Source organism: Quercus lobata, chromosome 7 (genome assembly GCF_001633185.2).
Source record: "Quercus lobata isolate SW786 chromosome 7, ValleyOak3.0 Primary Assembly, whole genome shotgun sequence".
NCBI lineage: Eukaryota > Viridiplantae > Streptophyta > Magnoliopsida > Fagales > Fagaceae > Quercus > Quercus lobata.
In genome coordinates this window covers 25,825,703-25,836,856 of record NC_044910.1, presented here as the reverse complement: position 1 = coordinate 25,836,856, position 11,154 = coordinate 25,825,703, and the positions used below count along the sequence as shown (strand labels likewise).

The window sequence follows — 11,154 nt, the reverse complement described above, 5'->3', positions numbered from 1 at the left end:
ATCTACTTTTTTAATTTTTATTTTGTAATCAAATTTATTCTTTTTTAATATTTATTTTTTCTTTTTCTATTCATTTTCGACAATTATATTTTTCAACAAATAATGTTACATTCACAATATTTTTTGTAATACTTTCACAAGAATCATAACAAAATCTTATATGAAAAGTTGTTACTAGTTCTAATTTAAACTCATTACTGAAATTATATTTTTACTCATCAATATTATCTAATTACTTAAAATTTATTGTGAAAATATTATGAAAATATTGTGGTAATATTTTTAAATTGTGATTTCTAATTCTTTGCCCCTTTTTTTTTTTTCCTCCATATGTTTCCTTTTCCTTTTTTTTTTTTCTCTTGTATTTTGTCCACCACACACGTATACATTATTTTGTCCATATCCTCACCTTTTTCTTTTTCTTTTTCTTTACTTCCACAGCTCCACTTTCCAGAAGCTCCTCATTCCTTCATTCTTTCCTCTTTTATTTTTCTTTTACTTCCACTTGATGATTCCAAAAGCTCTCTGGCTCTCTCAATTTCTTCTCTTTTTTTTTTTTTTTTTTTTTTTTTCCAGAAGCTCTCCAGCTCTCTCAATTACTTGAATCAACCAAAGAACAGAAAAATCAAAACAACCCATACCTATGAGAAAACTCGTGAAATTGAGAGAGCCGGTGAGCTTGAGAAAACTCGTGGTAAGTCTCTCTGCTCTGTCTTTCTTCGCCTTCCTCTTCTTCTTCTTTCTTTCTGTCTTTCTACGTATTTATGGTTGTTTGGCCGTGGGTTTGTGCTATTTGATTTCTGTAGTTTTGGATTGTGGTTTGTGTTTTGGGTAATGATTTTTCTGTGTGTTATTTGTGTTGATTTCTCATGGGTATGGGTTGGTTATGATTTCTCTGTTTTTTGGGTTGATTTCTCACGGAGAGGGCAGAGCAGAGAGAAGAGATGGGAGGCGTGAGGTTAGGCGTTGAGAGAAATGATTAATTTCATGGGTATTTCCGTAATTCCATCATTAGCAACGGTAACCCATCAAATGCGCAGTGCGCGTTTTCATTTATGGACCCTCAAAGGTCCATAAATTTTCCGAGTTTTTGGGCTTAACCAAACGCAATTTTAGGCCCAGCTTTTTTCAAAAAGCCCTTTTTGGACTTAAAATGTGGAAATAAACAGGCACTTAGTTACCTATGTGATACTGCAAATGCTCTCGAATTCTCCAATTTCCAAAGTAGAAAATCGGGTTCGGACCAGAAAGTTTGGGTGGGCAAAACTCCATTTGGTTGATTTTTCAAATTTTTTTAAAAATGGAATTTAGTTTATTTTTAAAGCTCGATTAATGTGTGCCCTAAAGGCACATATTAATCATCTATTTTGTGAAAATTTTTATGAAAAATTGAAAAATTTTGTCAAAACAATAAATTACTTTTTCGTTTTTTCATAAAAAAATTTCTTAAAATGGATTATTTCCTATTTTTAAATTAGAAAAAAAAAAAAGGAAAAAAAGACACAATACACTATTTTTTTGGCCCCTAAATTTTTGCTTATGAACAATTTTAGTCTATGAAATTTAAAATAATTATTTTCAATCTCTAACAAACTTAAAATAATTGTTTTTTAAGCATTAAAAATATATAAAGTAAACGATTTTAGTCCCAATTTAATTTAAAATTGTCACTTTTAATATTTATGGAGTGATCATTTATTAGTTCTTAGTTTGACCATGATATCAAACACTCTGTTTGGGTGGGATGCAAGAGATGGAAAAGAATAGAATGAAAATGGACAAGAATTATTTTGGAATATTCATTTTATTCCCTTCTATAAGAGTTTAAGTAGAGGGATAGATCGAGGTTTCTCGATTGATTAATACTTCCTAATGTTTCCAATGGAAACATTCAAAGTCTAAATTTTCTTTTTTCCAATTATTAAATTAAAAAAAAAAAGAGTACAAGAAATGAAATGGGTATTCTTTCGTTTGTTTCATATATATATATATATATATATATATATATATATTCATTAAAAATAAAACATGTAAATTGAAGTTTTCAAAGAATAAAATAGCTTTTTAGGGGTAATAATGGTTAAGATTTAGTGCGAGAATAACTTAAAATTATAAATAAATAAAAAATCCCTTTTCTTTCCAAGGATCTTTAATAGTTCATTTATGGTTTTATGTTACATATTTTTCTGAATAGCGATATTTTATATTTTCTCGCATTTCCATGATATCATCCCTCCATAGATTCCAAACTAAATCCATTTACTTTTTATAAAATGAAGGAATATTGGTAATGTTGTAATAAAATAATTCATTTCCATTCATTTCTCCATTCTTTCTTTTAAAACATCCAAACAAGATAGTTATACTTAATTTAATCCCATTCATTTCTATTCCTCTATAATTTATTCATTTCATTCCTTTATTAACTCCAAAACAACCTCAAGGAACCAAATGTGGTCATTTTTAACTACTTTACCCAGAGGGCATTCAAATGTGAGTCAAATTTTGAAGGACCAACCAGATCTAGATTGGATAAAATCAGCTTCAACATTGCAAACAAATCTAAAAATTTGGTAAGACGTTTCAATGATCAAGAAAGAAGAAAGATTTTAAAGCGGTTCGAAAAAAAAAAGTTATAAAAAGTCAAATATAATCTTGTAAATAAAAAATAAAAGAGTCAATATAATAAAAAGAACCCGAATAGAACAAATTCCATCCTCTGAATTCTCGTATAGGCATAATTTACAGGTCCAACATTGCAATCAATTTTTGGAAGGGGTTGTACTACTTGAACAAAACAAAACAAAGCAAGAAATCAAAAGCAACAACAACACCAACAACAAAGAGTTGAAAATATGCTCGATGAATTTGAATATATCATTTATATCATCTTGTAGCCTGATATTCACTTTCATTGCAGGCCAGGTACTGATACCTTCTGGCCGTGGAAATCCTCTTGGCAGGAAAGGTTCTTTAATCACCCGCCAAGAAAACTGCAATCAAAATTTTGCCTTTATCAAATTATTGAAGCACAGAGACATCAAATGAAGTAAAAAATATACACACACACACACACACTAGTGTATCATAAGATGTTTAATTTAATATTATAGCTCTTTCCTGAAGATACATATATAGTGTGTGTTATGAGCAAGGGTGCATGTACATGCATGCATAATCCATACAGTAATTGCCAAAATGATCATAGCTTACAAGTTTAGGATCATGTGGAAAGGAATTGCTCCTAATCCTCTTGCTCCCACCCTCCTAATCTGTTTCCAGGGTCATAGTTTGTGAACAGCCGGAACTCATTTCCAAGTTTGCTAGAGTGCCGAGGCCTAAAACCACATGGACGCAAGCTCATAAGCTCAGCAGCTCTATCTCTCTGCACCTCTCCTGCAAGTCATCATAATACAACGAGTTAAATTTACACTAGAAAGCAATAAAGGAAACAGAATAATCAATGCCCTGAGATGACGATAGATATATGTCCATCTCATAGATCTCATTCATGAAATAGTAGATTGTCTACCTGTGAGTAGAAGCAAGTAAGATTCTCCTGGTCGTGTAAGAAAAGAAATTGTTTGAGTGACTTTCTCCAAACACTCCTTACTCTGTCATGATATATGTTATTTACATAAGCTCATCAATTTCTTTATTGCAGTAAAGCATAAATTTCACAAACTAAGTAATTTGAAAAAACATATATTGCATGTAGGCTTATATGTATATGCCAAAGAGTTATAACATAAAGGTTGAACCTACTGGAGAAGTTTTATTCCTTTACACCATATGTGATTCAACCACCACTCAAGATCTTATTAGGCATAATGTCTGTACATGCTATTTTTAACCTGTGACATTCCTTCATACAGAACACACAACAGATTTCCTTAACATAAATCACTGAACTTCCAGATATCATTAGGTTTATAAAGCATATTGGAAGGATTTAACATTCAACTTGATTTAACAGAATGGTTAAACAAAATTAAGCAAAACTGATCCTCTTGATTTCTCAATACGATGCTGTGGATAAAAGATTTATAACAGTTTATGAGCAGTCTAAAGTTCTATGATTAGTACTTTGCATGGGTAATAATTTGATAACTAGAAATGCACAGTCGGGCTCACATGCACTCTTGTATCTAACATCCTGATCAAATATCATACACAAACATCATTAAGACATTTTCAGAAAGTAGTCAAAAGATTATTTTGATATAGTTCCTCACAAAAGCATTCCCTGTCTAGAATTTTTTTTAATAAGCATTGAAAACTTTTATTAAAAACAAAACAGACCCAAGTACGCTGGAGATGTACTATGGGTAAAATACATAGGACAATATAACAGAAATCATTAAGGAGGGGAAAAAAAGTGAAGTGAAAGAAGAGCATGCTTTGATTACTTTCTAGAAAGGATGGACACTTTGACAGTTGACAGGGTTACACAAAGGAAGTACAAGCCTGAAGAGGGAGAGAGGCCATTTAAAAGTATTCCAAGCTACACACAAATTAGCTTACCAAGTAAGGAGGATCCGCAACTACAACATGGAAAGCGCGCTTCATTTCCAACGGCAACTCTTCTGGTTGGTTGTAATCATAAAAAGTGAACTCATTTCCATATTGCTCAAATCGTTTGTCATACTCAAGAAGTTGCACCGAGATATCATGACTAAAATTCTGAAGTCAGATTAGGGAAAAAAATGTAAGCTAACACAAATTAGTGCATGTGTTATGCAGATGAAGTTACATGTGATAAAGTTGATTTATTGTGCAAGAGATTGGAGATTTATCAACGGCATCATTCCTAAATCAGCAGGAGTATCAAAAAACTGCATGAGCACCTTGCTTCAAAGACTGTTAATGATATTCAACACTAAGACACAAAGGAAATTTTTATAGCAAACCTAACTTGTTTTTTATTTTTTAGAGCTGTAAATTATGAAAGGGTAAAACTTAAGTAGAGTTCTTTAAATGCAATACATTAGGTTACCCAATTAAATTCATTAAATTCAAATACATAGTTACATTGAATTTGATTGACCTCGAAAAAGGTAACACTATTTGTGCTTCATTGATCAATGCAACCGTGAGTTTAAATTAAATTGGGGAACATAATGTACATCAACTAAGATTTGTCCATTATGAACTATAACCATTATATCTTCAACCTTATATGTAAGTTCTTTTTCGATAGTTTTCTATATGAAAATTCTTTAACTGCTCTCAAATGAGAAACTATCCATTTTTGAACTAAATGACCACATCCGAAACATGGGAACTAAAATTTCTTTTTGGTTGTTTGTTTCAAAGATTTCCTGTGGACTGAAGTGCCTAAACAAACTCTATCCTCAAAATCACAAAAGTGCATTCATGCATACTAATCTCCTCTACGAAACCAGCCTTACTATTACAAGTTATGGAGCACAGGTACAAAAACTTCATCGCATTTTCTAAATGTATATATATGTAGGAAAATGCTAAAGCTGCAAACTTTTTTACAAACTTCATCGCGCTCATAGTTTCTTTTGGTCTTGTGTTATTGCAATTGTACTTGTAAGTTGTCATTTTACATTCTGGTTTAATACCTTGAGTTCAGCTCAGAGCACACCATTCCATTGAAAACAACAACGTGTGACCACAAATTTCATAAGCCCCAAAACCAAAACCTGACTGTTTGCTTAATTTTCCAAAGCAAAATTTCATTCCCTCATCTAAACAACCCTGAATTCCAAGTAGTATACACAATTTTTTTTTTTCAGCCACTCAAAACATAATTTCTAGAAGAAGGAAAAAAATACAAAATTTAAACTAAGAAAAAACGCTACAAAGCCGAGAGAGAGAGAGAATGGGAAACCTTGAGATAGGCATAGAGGGTGGGGCAAGCGATGCAAGCGACGCGAAAATCAGATTGAGATTGAGAGGGTTGGCTGAGAGTGAGAACTTCGTGAGCAACGGTCTCGGCGGTGTCGCGGTCGTACCAGAACTGGCTCAGCCTCCAATCCTCCGTCACCAAGGCCACCTCCTTCTTCTCCTTCTCCTTCTCCTTCTCCTCGGGCTCAGCATTGACCGGAGGCCCGTTCTGCTCCGCCAGGAACTCTTTCAGGGCCGCCAAGGTTTCCAAGCTCAGCGTCGGCGTATCGTCGTCTTCGTCGTCCACAACGACGCCGTTCTGGGAGTTGGTTATGGGATTGTTCTTTAGTTCCTCCTCCATTTGTTGAGAGTCGAGAACACTTTGTGGCGGCACAGTGAAGCTCCTATAAAGGCACGGTGGTGTGTTTTTTTTTTTTTTCACAACGCGAAGGACTTTTTTTCCGACTTACTAAAAACAAGGACTTTTGGTAACGAGTTTGTAAACGACGCCGTTGTGGGACTAAGTCCATAAAAAGCTATTTTTTGGAGAGGGGTCCATAAAAAGTTTTAAAATGGGTAAATTACCCTAATCTTCCTTTAGTTTGGAATAAGGCACTCGTCTCCCTTGTAATACAAACTATTTACATTAACTTTTCCTTAATAATTTATAAAATCTTGAATTTTGCATTTAACCCTGCTTTTAAACTGCCATCCACACCTTCTTTAATAAAAAATTCGAAAACTATTTACATTGACTTTTCCTAAATAACTAAAAAATAATTTTAAAAATCTTGAATTTTATATTTTACCATTCTTTTAAACTGCCATTTACACCCACTCCAATAAGAAATTCATATAAAAAAATTTCTAAAACTCTATTTTTGAGGGTGAGATTTTTTTAGCACATTATTTTAGTAGAGGTGTTCACTGCAAATAATTTTCATTTTAGAGAAGATGAGTATCTTATATCAAACCGAAAGAGACGTGAGTTTAATAACAGAAAACCTTAAGGTGGTCAGGGCAATTTTTCCCATTTAAGAAACTCAAATCTCTACTTATCATTGCATTAGCTTGCTTATTTGGGAAGAATTGCTTTGAGGAATATTTATATGAATAAAGTTTAGTTACAAAATTAATTGTAACCTTAAACTACAACCTTATTTAAAAAAAATTTTATTGGAGGTGAATTTTGACAAATCCATCATTAGATTACATCTTCTTCTTATATCTTCCATGCTTGCAAAATTTCTAAAAAATTAAAGATCAATAAATTGTTTAAATTACAAGTTTTTGTAGTTTAAAATTATTCATAAATAATATATCTGATTGACACAAAATTTGACGTGTGTATTAAGAGCGTAAAAAACATGTAATTCAACGGTTAAGTTTTCAAAATACATAGTAATATTTATTTTATTAAGTAAATGTGTAACCTTAGATTACAATCAATTTTGTAACTAAATTTTATCCTATTTATATTTACTTTATTGAGAGGTTGGTAAAACTACATTTTTGAGAGGTTGGATCATGGCTCGTTAGGTTTCATTTGCTTGTTGGGAATGTTGTTAATCCCCGGCATTCAAGGTGCAAATGCAAGAATTAGCTAGATCATTCTTTCCGCATTTGGTTAGCTTGTTTGATCATAGGAAGAAAAAAATACTCAATTTTCATTCCAACATAAATTTCTCAATCAAGAAAAATGCATTCATTCTAACCTCCACATTCTTCCTAGAAAAATAACATGAGTAAAACAGAAATAATATTCCATACATCAGTTTGGGAATAAGCATCTCCAAAATTTTCAAAAATTCTCTGAATCTGTATCGAAGTTGCTACTAGGTTTATAATTGAAGCTGTCCTCCTCGGGCTCTAAAAATTCAGACGTTTTTCCATTTTCAGCAACACCACCCTCTTCCAACACATTGAGAGCGTGCGAGCTTGATTCGCTGTCATTGATATATTTCAACAATCTATCATGAGCATCCACAGAGATAATATCCTTATTCCTGAGCAATTCAAGGAATTCCACTGCTCCCTCCACATCTCCTTTCCCTTTCAAGTACTCCAAACAGGCAGCAAAATTTTCCTGTCTTGGCTTCCACCGAGGTCTACAGGCTGAAATTGCTTCATTCATTGCTTCTACTGCTTTTTCCAGTTGATTAGTCAGAATATACCCAGTGGCCAGATGATTATAAGACTTTGCATCAGGCTTTTTCCCTTTCAGTATTACCCGATTCACAAGGGTTTCAGCCTTCTCCAAAAGACCTTTTCTGCAATAATAACCAATTAGAAAGTTAGGAATCCGGATATCATAAGTTAACTCTCTGGCTTCCCAGTCCTCAAAAATCTCTTCAGCACTTTCAATGTCATCAAGCTTTAACAGTGAGGTTAGGACAGAAATATAGCCCCTATTATATATCTTCTCCTTCTTCTTGTATAACTCCCAAAGTCTTATCACTTCATCTTTCTTGCCTATTGATGCATATTGAGTGAGAAGGAATTCAAATGCTTTACTCCTCCTTGTGGAATTTACCAACCCCTCTGCTTTCTTAAGCATTTCCAAAGCCTTTTCCTCAATCCCGGCTTTTTTGTACCCACTTGCTGCAACAGCATAAATTGTCCAATTCAAAACGTTTTCAGGATTGGACTCCATCTGTTGGAGAACCTTGTCAATTCCCTCAACATCAGAAGTGGCTGCATATGCGCTGAGCCTGATACCATATGTAAATGAATCAAATTTGATGCCCTTTTCTTCCATTTCATGAATAAGAGCGTCCAGCTTCTCATGATTTCCAGTCTGATAATAGAGATTAAGCAAAACATTGAAAGCCAACGGTGTCCTATCCAACCCCAAATCCCTAATCTTCTGCATAACGGCCTCTGCTTTCTCCACATCCTTCACATGGACATAAGCGTAACAGTTGAGAAGAGCACTATAAACCTCAATACCTCTTAATTTTATGGGAATGTTATTAAAATATTTCTCAGCTTCTTCTATCCCATGAACTTTTCCAATCAAGTCCAGACGGATGGCAACATCACGGAATGAAACATCAAAGTACCTTTTATCAGTCATCCACACGGATACCTGGGAATAAAAGTATTAAATAAGTCAATCAGGAGTTACATTTCTTATATTAGTTTACTAAATGGAGATACCAGTTAACCGATTATCTATATGACGATAATTGAAAAAGTGAAACTCAGTTTTCACAATTCTGAAGATGAAATAACTTATTACAACATGCAAAAGTAGCCAGTAATGTTATCATGAGGGTACCCAGATTATGCTTGTTATGAGCTCTCTCCATGGTAAAAATATTTGCTGGCAATTTTCGTGCACGTCAACCAGTATGTTGTGGACTCCAATTTGATATATGAGAGACAAAACTGGTTTGCTGGATTAAAAGTGAGACAAACTGAAACTATTCACATATGGATGACATGCAGGAACAATTGCCACTTCATTTATCTCAAAAACTTTAGTATTTGGACTAACCCATGGTCTTTCAGGCCATATCTAGCATAAATGCTTAAGAGTATGTCATAATATACAGGACAAAGGAGCTCATAACAAAACAGGAGGGGAAAAAAAAGGTATTCCGGCTTTAACAGATTTCTAAAAATACTAAAACTTGCAAGCAGCAAAGAAGGCATCTTAAATCCAAAAGCACACTATGTAGGTGCTGCTACATCCACAGATATTTCCATACTCCTAATGTAGTTCAAAATAAATAAACCATATTTGTAGATAATGTCTCGTCAAGAGAAAGGCCTAAACAAATATCTAATGGAAATATTTTTTGGCACCACCAACACGGTATGCCTTTAACATAAAGCAAACAATTTTCTTTTCTTCATTGGTAGGGCTTTCATAAGGCTTATTTATGGACTTTATGAGATGATCCTCAAACGTATGCCTATTACACTCCCTCCGAATATTCCACATCAAACACAGCGAAACCAAATTCCAGATGTTCAAAGAATGCTTCCCCATCCAGCACCTCTAGGATCATATACCATAGAGGCTTACTAGATCATCCACTAGTATGCAACAAGGTGCCTAGTTAGAAATTTATTCCATAACCACAAAGAGTAGTTGATTGCTATTTGCTAGTAATCATGAATCAAATCCAAACCCAGAAAAATAGCTTTAAATCTACAAAAGTGACACAACAACAGGAAGGCCAATTATCCACCGAAACATAAATAATCTAATTAATAGTTGATTTTAGGCCGAATTACACTGCTAGTATCTAAAATTTAGCTCATGAGTAATCTTAGTCCTTAAAATTTAAACTTAAAAGTGATCGCTTTTATTCCCTACGGAGTGATGACGTGTTAGATTTTAGTTTGGTCATGTCATCTAACAACTAAAAGCGATCAAAAAATTCTACAGACACACCCAATTTCACAACTTGCTTACTTATGCGACTGTGAGCGATCGATCAGAAGTGGTGGTTCCATGTAAACACTACTAATTTGAAGTGGTGGTTCCTTGATTTCACTAATCAATTTGAAATTTTATTTCTTTTTTCACACATTTCTAACAACAACAACAACCACCAAAAAAAAAAAACACAGCAATAACTAGAAAAAGAAAACAGAGAAAAAGAAATGGTGAGTTATATATAGAGACCTCGAGAGCGTGCGTATATCGTTTGAAGCGTCGGAGCTCCTTAATAATGTCAAGTAGGGGTGGTTTGCTGACGGTTTGGCCTTCGCTGATCCATTGGTCGAGAATGGGGACGATCGAGACCTTTGGATCTCCGAGCGGCGAAATCCGACGGTAGAGACGGCTCAGTGAGTTCCAGGGTTTTCTTGGGGTTGGCGCGGTTGAGTAGTAGAGCGAAACGCCCTGCCCCTGTGGCTGTGAGCTTCGGAGACCGAAACGAGTGCCCAAGTTTAGTATCGTAGTAGCGATTCGAGGAAGCTTCATGAAGAAGAAGAAGAAGAAGAAGAAGAAAATGTTTTTAGAATCAAAATGGGAGATAAATTTGAAACACTGTTTTGGCTTGTTTTTCTGTGAGAGGGAAAGAGAGAGAGGATAGGAGGGTTTAAGCCAAGTTAGAGCCACAACCAAAAGGGTTTCTTTAGAAGCAGAAGTGACGTCGTTTTGGGACGGATAGTTACAGATAGACCAAAAAAAGTAAATTTAAGAACACACTTAATTTCACATGTTGAAGTTATTGATACTTTTTTCCTACTACTTTTTTATATGAACTCGCCATGTTTCTTCCAACACTCACTGTTGATCACTTTATTTTTTACAAATAAAATTGTAATTTCATTAAAAAA

The 11,154-nt window shown here is 34.0% G+C and overlaps 2 protein-coding genes across 2 annotated transcripts; both read right to left on the bottom strand.

Moving 5' to 3' along the window:
* Positions 1-2,655: 2,655 nt before the first annotated feature.
* On the bottom strand, positions 2,656-6,323 carry LOC115952217 (EEF1A lysine methyltransferase 1). Its single transcript, XM_031069296.1, has 5 exons — positions 5,861-6,323; positions 4,525-4,683; positions 3,533-3,614; positions 3,214-3,396; positions 2,656-2,993 (listed from the first exon to the last, which is right to left on the bottom strand). Exons 1-4 carry the CDS (start codon positions 6,215-6,217, stop codon positions 3,245-3,247), a joined length of 750 nt encoding a protein of 249 aa, XP_030925156.1. The 5' UTR covers positions 6,218-6,323; the 3' UTR covers positions 2,656-2,993; positions 3,214-3,244.
* A 1,182-nt stretch (positions 6,324-7,505) lies between these two features.
* Positions 7,506-10,942, bottom strand: LOC115954033 (pentatricopeptide repeat-containing protein At2g20710, mitochondrial-like). Its single transcript, XM_031071887.1, has 2 exons — positions 10,496-10,942; positions 7,506-8,944 (listed from the first exon to the last, which is right to left on the bottom strand). Exons 1-2 carry the CDS (start codon positions 10,793-10,795, stop codon positions 7,658-7,660), a joined length of 1,587 nt encoding a protein of 528 aa, XP_030927747.1. The 5' UTR covers positions 10,796-10,942; the 3' UTR covers positions 7,506-7,657.
* Between the last annotated feature and the right edge of the window lie 212 nt (positions 10,943-11,154).

Excerpts from the sequence above, each read along its gene's own strand:
- LOC115952217 (XM_031069296.1), bottom strand. The coding sequence starts at position 6,217 with ATGGAGGAGGAACTAAAGAACAATCCCATAACCAACTCCCAGAACGGC. Across the intron at positions 4,684-5,860 it reads CCCTCTATGCCTATCTCAAG|AATTTTAGTCATGATATCTC; the intron begins GTTTCCCATTCT and ends ATCTGACTTCAG. Across the intron at positions 3,397-3,532 it reads TTACTTGCTTCTACTCACAG|GAGAGGTGCAGAGAGATAGA; the intron begins GTAGACAATCTA and ends GATGACTTGCAG.
- LOC115954033 (XM_031071887.1), bottom strand. The coding sequence starts at position 10,795 with ATGAAGCTTCCTCGAATCGCTACTACGATACTAAACTTGGGCACTCGT. Across the intron at positions 8,945-10,495 it reads GATATACGCACGCTCTCGAG|GTATCCGTGTGGATGACTGA; the intron begins GTCTCTATATAT and ends TTTTATTCCCAG.